Consider the following 21,048-nt stretch of genomic DNA (forward strand, 5'->3'; position numbering starts at 1 on the left):
CATATGACTTCATAGAACCACACACTGGAGCTCCCTGTGAGGTATGATCTAAGTGGCTGCTCTAGGCTCCAATAAAAGCCTTGGCCCATGGGACCCTTGCTTCCCACACAATGGCTGAGTGTGCGTGTTCCCATTGTTTCCCCTCTCTGGCTCTGTGAGCCATGCTGGTCTCCTCTCTCCGGACCTTTTGAGTAATAAACCACATCTGGCATTGCGTGTTTTTGTTGAATTGCCTCTTCTGTGTCTCCCCTGACCAACACACCCAGACCCTAAGTTCTTACTCAGTCGGGGATCTCCCAGACAGTGGCTGTTTTGGTGGAAATAAACTGGGCACAGGTCAGACAAGCCAGGGCATGTGCCAGTATAAACAAGTTTCCTGTCAGTCAGTCACTTGGTCACAGGTTGAACATGTGAGCATTAGGATACCAGTAGGATAAAGGGAAGGATCTTGTGAAAGGTACTGCTTTGCTTTGAAGGACTATGTCCCTCCAAAATTCATTGTGAAACTTAATTTTCAATGTAATAGTATTAAGAGGTAGGGCCATTAGATGAATAGGTCACAAGGGGCCCTCAAGAATGTAATTAATGCTCCCATAAAAGAGGCCAAAGGAAGTGCCTTCATTCCCTTTACCTTTCTGTCTCCTCAGCCATGTGAGGACACATCTTGGAGGTGTTGTCTCTGAGGAACAAGGCCTCTACTGGACACCAAACTGGCTGGCACCTTGATCTTAAACTTTCTAGCTTCTAGAATTGTAGAAATAAACTTATGTCCTTTATAAATTATCCAATCTAAGGAATTTTATTTTAGTGGCAGGAATAGACTGAGACAGAAATTGGTACCAAGAGGTGATGTGTTGCTATTACTGCACACAATACTAAAAAATGTGAAAGCAGTTTTGGAGCTGGATGATGGGCAGAGGCTGGAAGAGTTTGAAAGTGAAGACTAGAAAAAGCCAATACTGCTCTGAATGGAACATGAAGAGGGAGGCTGGTAAGGGTCCAGAGGGAAGGAATTAGAGGGAAAGCCCAGATGTCCTTAGACTCTCTAGGTTTTGTAAAGAGAATGTTGGTAGAAAATAGACAATAAAGGCAATTCTGGTGAGGTCTCAGACAGAAACCAGGAATAAGGTACTGGGGAATGGAGAAAAGGTGTTTTGCTACAGAGTGTTTCATAGAAGGCAGAACCTAAATGCAATGCGCTAGGATATCTGGCAGAAAACCCTCCAAGGAAAGCACTGAGGGTAGGCACAGTTTCTCCTGATTGTATATAGTAAAATGTGGAATTTGCTTATTTATTATTTATTCATTTATTTTTTGGGTCTGGGCATTGAACTTGTGACCTTGCATTGTGAGGTAGGTGGAGGCACCACTGAGCTAAATCCCCCAGCCCCCAAATGTGGAATTTATGATTGAAAGGGAAACAGAATTTGTACAATTAGAGAATCTTCAGTTTGGTGCAGTTGTAAGGAATGAGAACGTGTGTTCAGGAGAGGACATCAGGAGCATCAGGGGTTTGACCAAGTGAATGCTTGATAGAGAGTCTCGTGTGGACGGAAGGAAGTGTGATGACATTCATCAGAACTATGGATGAATGAGCTTAGAGCTGCTTCTGAGATCCTCCTGGCTGCCCTACCCAGCACAGGCATAGGGTACCCAGGCCTTCAAGTTGGAATAGCTTGCAAAGAGGGTCCTGGGGCACCTGTGTGATCTCAAGGCTCACTGCTCAGGGCAGCCTCAAGTTTCTGCCCCACGAATTTAGGTACCCTGCTCCTTGGCTGCTCATATGTGGCTTAAGCAGGCCAAGTTTTGGCTCAGGTTCTGTGCAGAAGGTTTAGCTTATGAATCTTGGTGGCTTTCATGTGGTGCTAGCTCTGTAGTGGACAGAAGCAGGGCTGCCTCTACCTAGGTTTTTAAGGATGTTCCAGAGAGCCTTAAGGCCAAGGCAGACAACCACAGGGAGGTAACCATAGTAGAAAACTTTATGATGTCTAGCAGAGCTGGAAGCCTGGGACTGTTCCAAAGAGTCCAGAAACCTAGAGTAGCCAATATGTAACTCTGGCCTGGGGAAGTACAGGCACAGGACTCTAAGCCACAGGAGCAACTTCATGGGTTGAGCCCAGTGCCATTGGGCAGGGTTGTAGGCAGCGTTGGCGGGTCATAATATGGACCCCACTTTAGGTGGGACAAGGAGTAAATGACTATCTTTAAGCCTAAAGATTTATTGTTTGCTCTTTTGGATTTTGGACTTAATTGGGACCTGTTTACCCATTGTTTTCTTCTCTTTTTTGTTTCCCTTTTGGAATAGGAATGTTTGTCCTATGCTGGTCTCACCATTGTATTGGAACTTGTTTGCTTTTGCAGGGTCACAGCTGGAGAGCAATTTGCCTTGAGATGAATTGTACCTGGGGCTTCACCCGTATCTGATTTAGATGGTATTTACAGAAGAATCTGGGCTTGAGACTTTTAATTGGTGCTGGAACAAGCTAAGGTTCTGGAGATGTTTGGAAGGAATGAATATATTTGTGCAAAGGAGGACATGAATCTTGGGGTCAAGGGTGTAATACTATGGCTTGAGGGTTTGCATCCTCCAAAATTCATTTTGAAACTTAATCCCCAGGACAAGAATGTTTGGAGATAAGGCCATTAGGGGGTAATTCAGTCTTGAGGGCTAAACCTTCATGAATGGGATTAGTGCTTTGGGATTAAGGCAAGAAAGAGCAAGTTCATTAATGTTTTGTTCCTAATGTCATGTAAGCATGCAGTGCTCTTCTTTCCAGAGGAGGTGAAGATAAAGCACTATTGTGGAAGCAGAGGAGCTTCTGCTGGTACTTTCTCTGCTGGTGCCTCAGTCTGGGACTTTCCAGCTTCCATCTGGGAGAAATAAATATCTACGATTGACAAATCAGTTTAACGTATTTTGTTATAGCAGTAGGATCAGACTGAGTTAAGTATATTGTAAACATATATAGTTTCTTCCCTGCAATCTTGTCAATGTAGGTTAGAACTTTTAGCCACTCTTGTCAGAGACGCCTCAAGGCCACACATGAGAGGAAATTACAATGTAGTCACTCACTCTGAGAGTGTCCACAGGGCTGTATTGGCAGTCAGTGTCAGTCACCAGCTCTGCAGTGCACCATCTTGGTGTTTCTGCATCACGAGGCTGAGTCTGTTTTGCTTACCCTAGAGTCTGGACTGATGATGCTGGGACCATCATCCAGCAGAAGTGGCAGGGATGACTGCTCCTGCAGGTCCAGCCTTGGTGAGGACTGGAGCTACCCCTTCTCTCTGTCTCAGAAAGCCTGCTCTTTGGAGTCCTGACTTGTCTGAAATCCAACCAGTTTGCTAGAGACCCCACACAGGAAGAAGAGGCCCCAGGGGTCCGTGGATAACAAGAAAGCCTGAATCCCCAGTGAGCTCAAGCCCCAGCCATCTCTTACTCCAAGTGCCTGAAAGACCCCAGTGAGAAAGCAGCAGATTCTGTATCATCCCACAGACTGAAGATCGTAACATGGTTACTCTTTTAAAAAATCCATTCAGTTCTGAAGTGGTTTATTCTATAGCAGTAGATGACTGAAACAATGAACATGCCAGGAGTTTTAATTAGGAAAAAGGCAGAGGAGAGGGCAGGGACAAGGGGAAAAAAATGAGAGCCAAGACCTGTCATGTAAAGGTACAAGATCCCAAAAACGAATGTAACTGTACTGTATACCTAAATGTACCAATAAACTCAAATAAAAGGGCAGAGGGTTCATTCTTGGGGATCCCAAAGGCCATGCCTTTGCAGAAGAAATATCAAACAAGAAATTCTGCTAGGATTTTCTAAAGGGTTTGGTCTCTTAGTTGGAACAGAGTCAGGAGCAATCTTCTGAAGCTTCTGGCAAGGGGTACAGCTAAGAACTTGGAAATGGGCACTTACAGTGCTCATGGAAGCTTCATAAGACCAATGTATATATGCTGTAGCTGTAGTGTCATTTAGGGGACTTCTCTGATGACTCATTAGAAAGACTTGGTATTGGTCATCCCAAATGTGTTCTAGGTGGGCTACCCTCAAGCTTAGGTGCATCTTTTTCTTGGATGAGCTGGGATCAACTGCTTTGGAAAAGTTTCCAGCCAAAGTGTTAGGAAGGAAATACACTCACAAGCTGAAGACATCTATCCATGTACAGTTTTGTGCAGAGCTCCTTTGTTTTCTGAAAGCCCTCACCCACCAGAGGAAGCTTTTGCATCCACTTCAAAACATCTCTTGGGTCAGAGACACACCAAGGCCTTGTTTGTGTGTTGCTCTTCAATGACCCCAAGCAAAGGTAGCACAGATTTTAAGCAAGCTGGCTTCCCTTGTTCCCTCCATCAGCACAGCTTCAAAGGCTTGCTTTAGACAACACAGTGTGCTTTGAGGATCTTCAGAAAGAACAGGCTCCATTGTCTCATTTCCACACAGCCTTTGCATGTAATTAGATCCATAATGCACAGTGGAGTTTTTACCTGGGGGCCCAGGGGGGTGAGAAGGGACAGAAGCTCAGCCCCATGAAATAACCACAGGCTGGTAACTCTACAGAATCTACCCAGAGGCAAGGACATGTACAGATGGAAAAAAACCAATTCATCAAAGTCATACCGTAGAAGCTCAAGTCTTCAAACTGTAGAAAATAAAGGTCTGTTAAATCTCTGGCAGGCACACAGGGTAGAATAATACAGAGGCAGTATCTATAACAAAAGGTTACCAAAGGCTGCTTTACAAGGGTCATTCTAAAAGTAGCATTAAAGTTAAATATCTCCGAAACTTGACCCTGTTACTCAAAAACTATTTCATGGATCCAGAGCCACCCTGTTTGATAGAACTTTCTGTGATGATTGAAATGGAATTGGTATGAATTTCAGCAATTAAAATAACCCATTTGACCACCAAGAAGTTGAAATGACAAGCCAGGGTTTTAGCTCCATATTCGAGTGCTTGCCTAGCATGAGCAAGGCCCTGGGTTTGATCCCCAACATCACAAAAAACAAAACAAAACAATTTGAAATAAAGCTGGTATGATAGAAGAATTGAATGTTTTATTTTCTTTAGCTTTAACTTATTAAAATTAGAATTTAAGCAGCCATCTGTAGCTAGTGGCTATTACATCACGTAGTGTAATTTTAGAGATATAGATGGTAAATATAAATAGATTTAGAACACTTCTTAAGGTAAAGTATAACTTGTGGCCTAATAAGAAATTAAGGTTGACTGATAGGAAGTTGTCATTTGTTCAATTTCTTATTTATTCATTCAAAAATATTTGTTAAGTTCGTTGCTGAGTTTAGTGGCCATGATCCTGAGGAAGGTGAGGATTTGGTCACAGTGCACTGTGGTCATTAGGCCCAAAGTCAGAAATGTTAATCCTGTCTCCAGTGAGCATCACTGAAACAATGACTCTCCCAATCTGAGGGCATGCAAAGACACACTTCCTCCAAATGATGCAAAAGTTTTGAAATACTCACCATCATCCATAATCCCAATGGTCACCCCTTTCCCGGTATATCCCAGCTCCCAGGCCTCTGCCACGTTCAAATCAAGGCCAGGAGTGCCATCAGCCTGTCCGGTGTTGATCTGGTACAAAAACACCAAAAGAAAGAATCTTATTGGTTTGGGGAAGTACAGAATGTGTGCAGTTGTTTGTTTGATGTGTTCACACTTACCTAGTGTCCCAGGACCAGTGAAAGGCCAAATCTCCTATGAAAAAGCACTTTTGGGTGTCCTCACCCCCCACAGCACTATCTCTCTTTATTTTTCCACTTAAACAATTGATGCATTATGTTTTATGTAAGTATGCAAAAGCTGCTTCAGTTCCCTCATTTCTGTAACTAGATTGTCATGTTTAAACTCATTCTATATAAAACTCTGGAACTGCCATTGCTAAGAGACCCTCCCTAATTGAGAATCAAATGTTTACTCTTATAGCTTTTGGTTTATACTTCATGCTTTGAATTTATCATGTATTGTCTTGGGTTATCCTTACTAAATATAATTTGAGTATTAACTACTATCATTTCCAAGAGACAATTTTAGTACCAACATACTAAATATTGTTCAAAAATATTTGTCCAACTGAATTTAAGACAAATGCTCCCCCTCCAGCTTTCACACAAGTTATAATGCTGAAAAATGAAGCCCCTGGTCCCCTTGAGAAAGAGAAGGGAAGAAAAAAATTCACTTTGTTATGTTTATTCCCCTCTTTGCATATACCTGTTTTCTGTACAGATTTTTCTCAAAGATAGTTTATAAAATAAATAGTAAAGTCAGAGCTTTAAATCACACAGTAGGCAGTGGCTATTGTGTGAACATCAAAAGTGCTTTTTACAGAAAAATTACTGCTTTTCATTTTTCAAGCTCAGGTTAAGGTTATCCCTCTCCACCTCCTTTGAAGTAAGAAAGTACATGTGAATGTTTTTGGCCAATGGCAAGTGAGCTCATGAGTCACTTGTCGCATCCAGGCAAAAACTTTAAGAGCCAGTGTCCAATTTGTCATTTTTACTTGCTCAAGTGCTTACAAAAGCAGCTGAGATGGAGCTTGGTTGGCCTGAGTTCCTGAAGGATTATGAAGCATTAATCGCACAGCAAAGCACTGTGATCTGGAGACTGTATTTATGGCAGCAGATCTAGCCTATCCTAGATTATAAACTCATTCAATTATCCACATTGGGTTTTGAGAATTCCATGTCAAGAAAGCATGAGAAGGGTGAGAAGCCAGTGTGGACCAGAGTGGCACAGCTGCAGGCAGGTCCAGCCAGGACCCTGCCCCGACCCTGGCTGCTTGGGTGCACAAGCTCCATCTAAAGACCTGCCTGGAAAAGAGCTGCACAGGTGCACAAGCAATAGCCAGAAGCCTGCCCTGATACCGTTGGTAAGTGTGTGCAGATTCTAGCCAGGCACCAACAACTAGGGTGCACAGCCCCCATCTAAAGGCCCTCCCAGGCAACAGCTATGTGGGAGGGCAGGCCCTAGCTAGAGGAATGCTTAGATACCATCCAAAGTGTGCATAGGCCCCAGCCAGAACCCCACCCAGACAACAGGACAGCACAGGGATCCAAAAGGCTCCCACACTGAACCCAGGAAGTGGTTCAGTAGTGAGTGGCAGAGAAAAGGAGGCTTGGTGGCTTGCTGAGATGAAGACCACTGTGTGAGCAAAAAGCTGCTTCAACAAAGGTGCAGCAGGCTGCATCTGATGAAATGAGAAGACATGTAAACAAGTCTCAGAACCAGACTTCCAGATCACCTAAGGCAACCCCAAAGGTCAATGAGATGGAACAATCTGATACTCAACCACCTGGACTCCCTGAACTGCAATAGAAGAGCCTCTGGAAGAAATGAAATTAGAAATAATTTCTCAGATAACAACAGAGATTGTGTGTATAGTGCAAGACATGATTAATAAATCTAGAGCAGACACAGGCAAAAAAATTAGAGGAGCTGAGGAACATGATGGAATCCCAACATGGGAAACAAATAGGATACATAAAACAGATGCAAACAGATTTCCAGGAGATTAAAAACTCTGTTGAAAGTTTATTCAGCAGAATGAGCCAATGTGGAGACAGAATTTCGGATATAGAAAACAGGATTGCTATTAGTGACCAAGAAAAATTTCTTAAAAATAGTAAGGAACCATGAGAAATCAATCCAGCAGCTGCTAGAAGATGCAAAGAAGGATAAAATAAGACTGAGCAGAGTCAATGAAGAAACACGAGAGTGTCCAAATTACATTAAAAAAAAAACTGTTCACAGAAGTAATGGCAGAAAACTTCCCAAACAGGGGAAAATAAATTGGCATACAAATAAGTGAGGCATATAGGACTCCAACTAGCCGTGATTAAAAAAAGTCTACACCTAGGTATATACTAGTTAAGATTCCAGGAACCCAGCAGAACAAAACACTAGAGGTAGAGAAAAGAAACAAATCACATACAAAGGAAAGTCCATCAGAATCACAGCAGACTTCTGTGGCAAGCAGGCAATAAGAGCTTAGAGTGACATATATCAAACCCTAAAGGAAACTCCAACCCAGATTGATGTACCCTGCAAAACCATCTTTCAAAATTGATGGAGAAATAAGATACTTTCATGACAAAGAGCACCTGAGGAACTTCATGAATTTCATGGTTTGGTAAGAAATTTTAAACAATATCCTAGGAAATGATAATGAGGATCACAACTCCGGTAAATTCAACAAAATGAATCCATCAGGCACAACATGAAATTAAATGCAAAGGGGGAGAATCCAAAAACAAAAAAAAAGTCATGACAAGGATAAGCCAATACATTATTACTTATAACCATCAATGTTAATAGTCTCAATTCACCAATTAAAAGAAATAAACTGGCATAATGGGTCAAGAAGCAAGATCTAACAATATGCTGCATATAAAACATACTTAATTCAAAAAGAAACTCATAGACTGAAAGTTAAAGGGTAGAAAACAGTATTCCATGTGACAGGAACCCACAAAAAAGCAGGAGTAGCTATCCTCTTCACAGATCAAATGGATTTAGAGAGGAACTACTGCCACTCCTGTTTAAACTCTTCAATAAAATTGAAGGGAAGCAACATTCCCAAATTAATTCCTGGAAGCAAGCATCACCTTGATCCAAAAAGCAGAGAAAGACCCAACTGAGAAAGAAAACTATAGGCCATTCTCACTAATGAACATGGATGAAAAAATCCTTAATAAGATACTGACAAATAGATGAATGCAGAAGATCATCACGAAGATCATATACCCAAACAGGTGGGATTCATCCCAGGGATGCAGGGATGGTTCAACATATGCAAATCAATAAATGCAATATGCTATGTTAATAAAGCCAAGGACAAAAAACATGATCATCTCAATAGATGAAGAAAAAGTATTCGATGAAATTCAACACACATTCATGGTAAAAACCCTACAAAAAATTGGAATATATGGTCTCTACCTCAATCTGATAAAAGCCATCTATGAAAAACCAACAGCCAATATCATAGTAAGTGGCCAAAAATTGAAATCCTTCACTCTAAAATCAGGAACAAGACAAGGATGTCCACTATCACCATTACTGTTGAATATAGTTTTGGAAACATTACCCACAACAATTAGACAAAAGAAACAAATAAAAGGAATAAAGATAGGAAGTGAAGAAGTCAAATTGTCATTATTTGCAGATGACATGCTACTCTATATAGAAGACCCCAAGAACTCCACCAAAAGTCTTCTAGACTTAATAACCAAATTCAGTAGAGTAGCTGGTTACAAGGTCAACACGCAAAAATCAATAGCTTTTCTGTACATGAATAACAGATTTACTGAAAAAGGAACTGGAGAAACAACTCCCTTCACAATGGCATATAAAAAAGAAATACCTATGAATCAATTGAACAAAATAAATCAAAGACCTCTACCTTAAAATTATAGTACTCTGAATAAAGAAATCGAAGAGGATATCAGAAAATGGAAAGACATTCCTTGTTCCTGGGTGGCAAAAATCAACATAGTGAAAATGGTGATACTTCCAAAACTGGTACATAGATTTAATGCCATCCCAATTGAAATCCCAGCAGCCTATTTCACAGACCTTGAGAAAGCAATCCAAAAATTCATTTGGAACAGGAAGAGACCTAGAATAGTAAAAGTAATTCTAGGCAACAAAGACAAGGTAGGGGTTATTACAATCTCCAACCTGAAACTATATTACAAAGCTATCATGATAAAGCAGCATGGTACTGGCAAAGAAACAGACTTGAGGACCAGTGGAATAAGTTAGAAGACGCAGAAACAACTCCAGATACACTCTGCCACCTCATCTTCAACAAAGGAGCCAAACACCCTCAATGGAGGAAAGATAGCCTCTTTAATAAATGGTGCTGGAAAAACTGGGTTTCAACTTGCCAAAGATTAAAACTAGACCTATATCTCTCTCCATGAACTAGACTAAAATCAAAGTGAATTAAAGATCTAAATATTAAAGCAGATACTCTAAACTGGCTGGAGGAGAGGTTAGGTAGAACTCTTCAAGACATTAGTGTAGGAAAAGTTATCAAGAACAAAACCACGGTTGCTCGTGAACTAGCACAAAGAATCAGCAAATGGGATCTCTTCTTATTAAAAAGCTTCTGCACAGCAAGAGAAACCACCAACAGATCCAGGAGACAACCCACAAGTGGGAGAAAATTTTTACCAGCTATTCCTCAGACAAAGGTCCACTATCTAGAATATTTGAAGAACTTAAAACAATCAGACCTCCCAAATTTAAAGACCTAATCCAAAAATGGGCATCAGCAATGAACGGACATTTCTCAGACAATGAAGTTGGAAAGCAAATAAAAATATGAAAAAATGTTCAACATCACTGGTAGAGAGATGCAAATGAAAGCAACACTGAGATTTCACCTCACCCCAGAAGGAATGGCTGCTATCATGGGATCAACCAATAACAAATGCCGGTGGGGCTGTAGGGAAAAAGGAACCCTTCTCAAATGTTGGTGAGAGTGCAGACTGGTGCAGCCACTGTGGGAAATCAGTATGGAGATACCTCAAAAACTAGGATTGGAGGTCCCATTTGACACAGCTATTCACCTGCTGGGTATCTTTCCCCCCAAATGAAAAGAATCATACCACAGTGATATATGCTCACCCATGTTTATAGCGGCACAGTTTGTTATAGCTAAAAACTGGAAACAGTCCAGTTCCCCATCAATTGGAGACTGGATAAAGAAAATATATACATATTTTTTACAAAATGGAGAACTACTCAGCCATAAACAACAAGAAAGTAGAAACATTTATAGCTAAATGGATGCACATGTAGATGATAATCTGAAGTGAAATAAATAGGACACACATGTGTAAATACTGATAATTTCTCTGGTGTGAGGAGCTAAAAGTGTAAATAAGGATAAAAATGTATGATAGATAATGTGAAATAGGACAAAAAGGTGCAAAGGGGAAAGGGGAGTGGTTAGGGGTTGGGGAAAGTAAATAAGGGAATGGAATTAATATGAGAAAATGAAAACAAATTGTTTGTAAATAGAGAGGGGTGAAGAGGGGTTGAAGGGAGGGCAGGGGAATGGGAAAAAATAAGAATCAAGATATATCACATAAAGGTACAAATCTCTGATGATGAATGTCATTATATTGTATTCCTAAAATGTACCAATAACATTAATTTTAAAATAATCATGAGGCCACTACCCACTCTGCGAGAAATGGGATGGTAAGGCCATTGGCTCTCTCCACATAATTAAAGAAAAAGAAAGCACGAGGCATAGTCAAGTTCTGAAGCTCTGGGGGGTGTGGGGGGGACTGTGATGCATCCCTAACAGTCCACAGGGCTGTGACTGAGTTTTCTGTCTTGGTCATCACCTTTAAATCTTAAATAAAATTAAGCTTCATTCTCATGTGTGAGTCACTTTCCCCCACAGTATGCCCTGCAGTTCAGGTTGGCTGGGACTCACTGATCTTCTTTTAAACAAAACCCAAGCAGTCCACATAGATCATGAGGAACTTCTGGAAAGACAGAAAGTATTGTTGCACCAGACAGACTGGATGTCAGAGCCTGGAATCCTACATCCCATTCAGCTGTGTAGAATTGAGTTCCCACCATTGCAAGAAGAACTAAGAGATGCTACTTTTGCTACTCTAGTCTCTAAGCTCTCTCGCTTGACCCTTCTGCAGTCACTGGATTGTTTCTCTTGGGCCTGTGACATTACTTTCCTCCAATTACTCCACCTTCTGAGACCCATGGATCACCCCTCCCAGATCTTTGATTTGACTTTTATGTGTTTTTGCAAGTCTTCATTCACATATGGTTAAGTTTTCCAGAGTCTAGTAGTATGTGATCTGCCATTGTTAGTAGCTTTGGCCCTGGCAGGACATGTCTATTTGGCAATTCCAGAAGAAAGTAGATTAGGGGAGGAGGTGATAGAAAGTCCACGAATGTTGGAGGGCACAGAGAGTTCATAGAGCCAGGCACAGGCTAACATCCCCCGACTAAGGAGAAAAAAATGCATCTTTTAAGAGGGCATGCGAGATGTTAGAAATATCAGACACTTACCAGGTACCACTGCTTTGTAAAAAGAGGATCATTCATGTTGATGTCAATCTCATTGATGTCTCTGTACCCTCTCTTCTTTCTGTCAAATCCTTCCTGTTGCAAGGCCATCTTTACCTGGAATGACAAGGCTGGTAAATTACCAAGTAACAACTTGAACATCCCTCTTCTGGACTTCCCTGAAACAAATTCAAAATTCATTTGTAAATAATGTGGTTTTCTTTTTCTCAGTAAAAGCAAGTTAATTCATGCAGACTCTCACTTTATGATTATTTTCCAAGGACAACTATTTATAGTTTCCTTTTTTCTTTTTTGGTACTGGGGATTGAACTCTGGTCCTCGCACTTGCAAAGCAGGCAACGGAACCACTGAGCTAAATCCCCTGCCCGTGAGTTTTCTTAAGTGAAATAAAAGAAAAGAATGGAATATTTTTATGAAGGAAAGGAGACTGATGTGGATTCAGGGAAGGGGAGAGAAAATTTCTAGACAATTGACAGCTGACAGTCCCGTGTTATCACATTTTGGGAATCAGTAAAAACCAAAAACCAAAAGTATCCAAGAAATACAAAAATAAAACACCACCAACAGAAAGCCACACCTACTAGAAGGAAGCAAGTCCCACAGCAAAGCTCTAGAAAGTGAGCAAGAGACATCTGAAAGGAAATTTATGTAAAGTGCTGCTGGCCCTGCACTGACAGATAACATTTTATTTCTGGACACTGAGATTGAACCCCAAGGTCATGGATGGAAATGAAACTCAGGAACTCAGTTAGTTCAGGCCTGGCCATGGCAGGCTTTGTCTCAAACAGGAGACTTGCTTTCATTAGGACATTCACTACCTTATCATCCAGTAGCGGTGGCCAATCTGAACATCTACGAATGCAAAGACTGGATTCATGGACACAAGGGTGTGTGCTGGATATTTATTATGATTAACGCTGCATGTGTGGCTCAGCATTCATTTTTCTTCTTCCCATTTTTCCTCCATATTTTGGGTGAATTTCCTTGATTCTACTGGTTTTTGTGTGTTCTTGGGAGTGAAATTCTGAGCTCTGCTTACTGTAAACACCAGGGACTTCCTGGGCCCCAGGGTATAATGGTCAGGGTGAGATGGAGCTTTAAAAGTTAATTTTTTTTTCCACTGGCGCTCCAACTTCATCAGGCACTGGATACTTACCACCCACTCCTCTCCTTCACACAGATGAAAGGACAGAATATGCAGATATGGGGACCAGGGAATCAAAGTCTAGTATCCTTCATTTCACAGAGCAGGGAGGAAGTGGAAGATGTTGGGGAGAGACAAAGCAAGCCTGCAATTGCCTACTGTCTTGTTGGATTGCTTCCCTTCTATCTGTTTTGCTATAAAAGGCCCTTGCACACCCCTAAGTGTGATGGTGATTTGTAGCAATATGAGACATCTCTATCTTGGGCCTAGCTTTGAATAAAGCCTTTTTCCTTTCACCAAAAAAAAGAAATGGCCTCGTGTTATTTGTAGACTAGTGAGCATAGGGGCCCGTGTAGCCCATAACAGTTTAGCAAGTGGCCCTGAGTAGCTGGGGACAAGGGCACCTCCACAGGTACCTTGCAACTAGGATTTGAATCTCAAGAAAGCAATGCAAGGGCAAAGAAGCCTGGGACCTCTTCACTCACCACACTCTGCCTGAGAAGGATCCTTGCCAGAGTTCCTGTAACCTCAGGGGGAGTAAGACTGACTCTTCCACCCTTACAGATGCACCCTGACATCCTCCTCTCAACTTCTCTTCCGAGGAAGTGAGAAGAACTTATTTCTGTTGCATGCAGTCAGGTACTCTGATTGATGTGGGATGGGAAGAGGGCAGCAAGGAATGCAGCAAGGGTAGTGGTAGGGAGGGAAGAGTGAAGAGACTCCTCACTGCTGCAGGATGTGCAGGGACCTATGCTCAGTACTGGCCTGGAACCTGGAGCACCCTTGGGAGATGAGACCAGCTCCTGTTTCTGTGCTCTATACACTCATCCAGGAGGGCCAGGCTCACTTGCCAGAAAAATTCTAACTACTAAGAATGCTATCACGTAGGAAAAAAGGACTAGGTAGGTGTGAGTTCTTGGAGGTATTTCCAACAGGGACATTATGGCACAGCTAAAAATAAAACTTGCCCCCCAAAGGAATAGCAAAATTATCACAAAAGTGAGATAGATGGATGCTTTTATAACGGAAAAAATCTGGACATAACTAATGCCTCATCAAATGTAGATGAGGGCCGGGGATTTGGCTCAGTAGATGAATTGTGATTCAAACATGCACATATATATATGTGTGTGTATGCACATATGTATATGCATATATAAGTGTGTGCCCATATAAATCTGTAAAATATAATGCATCCCTCCCACCCCTCATCTAAGAACTAGATGCAATAGGCAAGGATTTTATTAGGAGAGAAAAAAACAATAAATGGTGCCATGAGTTGACTCCAAGTCCAGGAGTGAAACAAGTGAGTGACTGGAGTTAGGCAAACCCCTCATTGAGTACCCTGGGGCTAAGGAAGCTTCAGAAAGACTGCTGAGGACCCAACTGGGGCTGCCTCAATATCCCTGCGAGGCTCAGTCATGGGGCAGAAGTACCATGGGAAGTTGTGCCCTTGTTGCCATGTGGCAATAGCTTTCAGGGTGCATAGCTGGAGTCCCTGGGCAGTTATGCTCCCCAAAGTCAGTGGTCTGCTCCTTATATGCATTCTCATAGCTGCCACAGAATGTATGTACGTGTGTGTGTGTGTGTGTGTGTGTGTTCCTTAAAGTAGAACATTTAAGAGTTCATGGAAATACATAGTTCTTAACCTGGAAAGAGAGATACACAGCGCACTTCTCTTGAGATCTTCTATTACTGTGGAAGACGGAATTTCAACAGGTGTTTTTCCAAATGTCCTCAGGAAAGGAGGAGCCTGGGTTCAGCTGATGTATCTTCCCTGCTTTGGAGCCACAATGGGGTTTTTGTCTGCTCTGCTTAGCTTACTAAGGGGAGGCCTGGGTTGGCTTTGCTGAGGAACTCTCATTATATTAGACTCACTGTCATGAATAACTTCCCAGAGGCAGCACTTTGCTTTTCTAGGATCTTGGAGAAGCAAGAGTAACCACCACACAGAAGTTTAACAACTCATCTCAGTGTTGTTTCCTAGCAGAATAAGAACAAAAACTCACAACAGATTTCATCCTCCTAAATAACAGTGCAGAAGTGGCTATTATAATTATTCCAAGCTTAATCAGATCAAGTGGATGCTAATGAATAGACTGCTTATATTCATTTCCATAAAATTAATTTTTAATTCCATAAATGACATTTTAATGGAAACCAGCGATGCTTTAGAATGCTTTGGTCTCTGCATACAACCCTCTTCGCAACTTAGGAACCCAAGTTCTAAGACAGGAGGAGGCTTTCTTTGTCTATTTTATCTTCCTACATTCAGTGCGGATCCTGGTTATACTTCAAGAAAGACGATGCCTTTAAAAATATATCTTTTCACTTGTCACAAATAACCCAAAAACATTTTTTCACCATGTCACTGTGTAACCCTATCAATTATTTTTATTTCTCTGGGTTCTCATTCAATTAATTTTTATTCATACTTAATTTTTACATAATTAATTATTACATTATAGATAAAACTGTATATTCTTTCTTTATTGAGTTATCTTACCATAAGAATTTTAACATGCCCTTACATAGCTATCATATTTTGATTTCAACATATCCATAGAATCATGTACCACAGTTCATAACTCTTTCCTTTTGTATCGGTCATTTAGATTGCTTTTCCTTGTAGCTGACATTGCCATGACTGGAGAGATGAGGTTATAAATTGCTTTTAAAGAACTCTGGGAGGGCTGGGGATTTAGCTCAGCAGTTCCATGGCCTGCCTTGCAAGTGCAAGGACCTGAGTTCAAACCCCGGCAAAAAAAAAAAAAAAAGAACTCTGAGGAAAATTTCATTGTTAAAATTCTATGTGTGATAAAACAATTAATGTCAGAGAAATATTGCTTAGAATATAAACAGTATTTCTCACTTTGCAACTGAAACACCACCTGAATTTACCTCTCTTCTCCTTCCTCTGAACCTTAGCCTTTCACATGCAATACCTGATGTAACCGTTTGGACACAACACCAGTGAAATGTGTACAAGTTAGACATAGCTTGTTCCCTTTCTCAAAAAATAATATACATTTAACTTGGTAGTTAAGTTTAGAATCCTTTGCCAAAATGGAACATTGACTTAAGTAAATAAGAAACATGGGAAAATAGGAGTGCTTGTTATTGGATATTGTTTTATTGAAAACAAACAGGTGGACAGTCTTCATGTCTGGTTCATTGTTTACATCTTACTTTGACTCTGCGTACCCCTGGGCTCATCTTGTCTTTCTCTTCCGCGGAGAAGTCCCAAGTCAGCACATGTTTTTGTGTGGCCAGAAACCATCCCAGCACATTTGCATGCCACTTGACAGTTAGCAAGGCACTTTTACTATATTCAGCATTCCCAACAAAACTGTGGAGTGGGTATCATTACGGTTGAGAAATGAGGCCTAGAAACCATTGTCTAACAGTTATAGACCAAGGTTGAGCAATTCTAAATGCTGTGAACTTTCTGCTAAGCCACTTCTTCTCCCTCGGGGAAGGCAACATAGTCAACCTTCTGGTATCTTGGAACATCTTTTCTTGAAGTGAGCCCAAGAAAAGAAACATAGAACTCCAAACGCCATGTTTCTGAAAATACTGGTTTATTAATCTATGGTGCTTGAAAAAAGAGATCATCAAATGGATTCACTTTACTTCAGAGTCCCCAAAATAGAGTAAGGGAGCCCTAGAGAGAGTGAATTCCATACACTTCTAAAACACAAACCACAGAACCCACTTTGTAACTGCTGGAAAGGAATAAGTAGTGGACTTTTGGAGTCATACACTATTTACTTGCACAGTCTAGATCTGTGCAAAACAACTCTGGGCCGTTAACAACGCTGCCCTTCCCCATCTGTCAGAGCACAGTCTAGTTGCCCTGGGTCCCTGTTGCCTCCTGATATTGTGTTTCCTTTAAAGACCCTGAATAAATGCCTCTGCTCTTGTCTAAACTTTCGTTTTATTTCTGATTTGTTCACAAAATCATTGGCTGCACTGCACTATTATTTTCTCTATCACTAAGGATTATTTTATCTACCATAATTATGGGCTGAATTGTGTTCTTCTGAAAGATTGAGGTCTTGTGGAAGTAAAAATTAAGATGGCTGCAGTTTTGTCAAGATGGAGTAACTTTTCTCTCAGAGATCATATCTGACAGAAATCCTTTGTCTCTTGGTCCACAGGAACAGCAGTCTGGGAAGAATGAACTTAGGGGACTACAGATGGCAAGTTTCCAACCTTGGAATTCTGCTGATTCATTGACTCTTCCAAAAGACTTATTGCTTTCTGGTAACACCTCTCATCTCCCCTAGAAACCAATCAAGTATAGCTTAATGTATGAATAGACCCTCAGCACTAATTACAATTTGTTCAAAATAACTTGTGTAATTAACAGAGCCAATTGAAAATTGTTCAGTGGAAGTTATTTTATACTACTTCATTGTTCTGCCATTTTTTCCTCAACAATCCATCCTCTTTTCTTAATGAAGCACTTGATGAATCTCTGTCTCCCAATTTGCAAATCCATGTGGTACCCTGCTAAAAACTCTCTTTGCTTTTATTTTAATTGCATTTATAATTTCTTGGTTTCCAAGTCCAAAACTGTGACTCTACTTACAAATAGTCATTGCAGGTATAGTTAGTTGAGATGAGGTCATACTGAGTAGGATGCAATTGAAAACCAACATGTGGGTGTTGTACTGAGGACTGAGAGGCAGAAGGGAAAAGTGACCATGGAAATCATGGGAAGACAGTGGAAGTAGAGATTGGAGCCAAGGCACACCAGGATCTACCCAGCTAGGAGAAGCAATGAAAGATCTGCCCCTGGACCTGCGGAAGGTGTGGCTCTGCCCACACCTGGATTTCAGACTTCTGGCCTCTAGAATCAGGAGAGAATGGCTTATGCTGTGTTTAGCCTACCAGTTTGTGGTAATTTGTATGGCAGTCCTAGGAAACCAATACAATCATGGAGAATGAAACTATGTCACAGTGCTTCTTTTTCACTAGCATACATTATTTGGCATGTAAAGGGCTCTTATAGTTTTTTTGGATGCAAATTTCTATTACTGTATGTAACTTTTACAAAGGAAAAACGAAAGTGTTAGCAAAGCGAATTGGTTGCCATGTTCCTAAACCTCCTTGCTAGTGAGTCCAAGTCAGCATTGTTCCTGACTCTGTTCCCACTCAAGTTCACCTTGAATGTTAGCAGGAGCCTTGGTGACCCAGCAGGTCTCAAAAGTGTGTTTTACTGTTGTCCCTAGGACTCCATCCAAGCTGCCAACCTCCCATTCTGCAGGTTAATTGCACTAGGCTAGACAATGACAATTTTAGCAATTGTTTGGTGGGGGCAGTCACAAGATGAATGCAAAAACCACACATTTTAGAATTATCTATGGATAGTAGATTTTGCTTTGATGGCAAAACAAAGAAAATTAAAAACAAAGCAAAAGAGCCAGGGATTTAGGTCATTGGTTCTGTCACCTGCCTTGCCTGCCTCACAAGCACAAGGACCTGAGTTCGATCCCCAGTACAAAAAAGAAAAGAAAAAAAAAAGCCTAAGAAATCAGCTAAAGTTGGCTGACACTTTAGGGATTTTTTAAAGTGTTAAGGAATATTTATGAGAAATACCCGCATACCTGTAATTATTGCAGCACTACTCATAAGAGTGTAGTTGTGTGCCTGTGATTGGATGAATGGATAGAAAATGTGATACATATATCAGAGTCTCAGGTGGCTCACCTGTGAGACTGGGCTGAGCCTGATAATGGCTCATGTGGATGAAGGGTGGGTGTGAGCCATGCAGGTTTCTGATACTTCTGCCCTTACCAGCAACCTCCTGAGGTCAGCAAGGCAGGCACCAAGGGATGAAGCAAGGGTGAAGAGTCATGCAGCTGGCCAGAAGTACAGCTATGGTCTGTACTATTGTATTCTGGATTACGTCCCTCCCCAAATTCAAATGTTGAAGCCCTGACCCCCAGTCCCTGAGAATGTGACTGTATTTGGTGACAGTATCTTTAAAGCGGTAAAGGTAAATGTATTACACGGGAGTCCAATCCAAAACTACTGGAGGCTTCTAAGAGGCTTTGAGGACACTGGCCACAGAGGACATTATGTGATGACTGCTATCTATCTACAAGTTAAGAAGAAATCCCTGGAACAGATCCTTCCCTCAGATCCCGAGGAAACCAGCCCTGCAGCCATGTGGGCCTCAGACTCCCTTCCCTACACATTTCTGTAGTTTCAGTGTCCCTGGCTGGGCAGCATGGCAGTCCCTAGCCGAGTAGTGTGATCCGTAGCACTCTAGCTGCAGCGTCTGTACACCTCTGTTCTGTACTGCGTTTATCCTCTGGTCCCACCTCCCATTTGGGTTGTGGTGAAAACCAAACAAGGTGACACGTGCATACCTGCCCAGAGTATGTACTCAGCAATGTCCACAGTTACTTCTGCAATCGTGGCCCGTGCTGTTGCAGTGTAGTGTCTCAGGCCCTGTGGAAAGGCAGTGGGTGTGTATTCCCTTGTTCTGTCTCTCCTGAAGCAAGGCTTGTCTTATTTCAAAGCACCCCAGGGTCCCTGTGCCTCATTCCTCTGGCTCTTAGCTGAATGAAGACAAATCAAACCACGCATGGAAAGAGAGACCCATTGGAGTCATTCTCATGTGTCCTGAGCGCAGAAGGCCGGCTGCAGGAGGACACATCTCTAGCTCTCTTTTGTAAAGACTGTTCATTTTGGAGTTCATAGAAAAATGGAGAGCAAAGTGCTAAGTTCCATGCCCCGTACTTGCACAGGCACAGCTTTCTCCATTACCAGCATCCAGCTCTGGCGTGATGTGTGAGTTACAATCAAGGGACAGTGTACATGAAGACATCACTGTCACCCATAGTCCATGGCTCACACTGGGGCTCACTGTTGGTTCCCACTGCTCTAGGATTTTTGTCTCCTAAGGCAGTGTGTAATTTCAGCATGTGAACCAGTGATCAAGGCATGACCATCCAAACCAGGGATGGTGCAAAGCATCACTGGAGTAATTCTGGGGATAATGGAGGAAGAGGCTGCTCTTGGGCCCGAGTGTTCTAGTTCATCTGCTTTGCCACCAATGGCTGGCCTTGGTTGTCAAGATCTAAACTGACTTAGAGAAGACAGATGTTGGCTAGGGAAGACCTGGCCCAAGGAGATCAAACGAAGGGAAAGAGAGAGCAGGTGGCCAATAGTCAGGCAGTCTGGCTGCTTAATTTCCTCCTTGAGCAGGCAAGTATGACTTTTTGCAGAGCTCAATTATGTGCAAATCACACAGCTTAACTTTTTAGAGAACAGCGAGTTAAGCTACAATTATGGCTGAATGCACAGCTATCGATTGGCCTCACTGCAGAGGTTTTCCCATCTTGCAAGAAGGAAGGCAATCAATTGACGAGAGAAGATATGGCTGCGTGCCTCGGACCACAGTTTCAATCACTGCATCTTGGTGACAAGATATTAACAAATTGCTATCTATCATCTAAAGTGCCATATACAAGGTATGCCACCAGATGAATCAATGCAATTAGGGAGGAAGCAGTGGTTTTCTTCCAGGAGAGCAAAAGGAAAGAGAAACAGTGAGAGTGCTGCCAGAGGATAAAAATCCCAGCCCCTCAGTTTGCTAAAATATACGTGTTGTGGTTGCTGTGCTTTGGTAAGAACTTGAACTTCCTCTTGCCAGGTTGATGCAGGAATGTTAGTTGGATTTAGGGAATAAAACATAATTAAAGATGGCAGATGTTAAGGAAGGGCTGGTTAGGTGGGGTTGTGTGAGAGAGGACAAAATTCCAGAGACGCCAGAAGCCCCAAAATGCTGCCTGTGGCCAAAATGGCT

The 21,048-nt window shown here is 41.8% G+C and overlaps 1 protein-coding gene across 1 annotated transcript in view; it reads right to left on the reverse strand.

The window, feature by feature from the left end:
• The window catches only part of Pcsk2 (proprotein convertase subtilisin/kexin type 2), a 247,448-nt gene that overhangs the window by 99,194 nt on the left and 127,206 nt on the right, over nt 1–21,048 (reverse strand). Inside the window, exons 3-4 of the mRNA XM_010634126.2 lie at nt 12,065–12,178; nt 5,479–5,587 (exon numbers count right to left, since the gene is read on the reverse strand). Of these exons, the coding sequence (XP_010632428.1) occupies nt 5,479–5,587; nt 12,065–12,178 (223 nt within the window). The remainder of the gene's footprint in view (nt 1–5,478; nt 5,588–12,064; nt 12,179–21,048) is intronic.

Source organism: Fukomys damarensis, unplaced genomic scaffold, assembly GCF_012274545.1.
Source record: "Fukomys damarensis isolate Sample0158 unplaced genomic scaffold, DMR_v1.0_HiC HiC_scaffold_7, whole genome shotgun sequence".
Taxonomy (NCBI): Eukaryota; Metazoa; Chordata; class Mammalia; order Rodentia; family Bathyergidae; genus Fukomys; species Fukomys damarensis.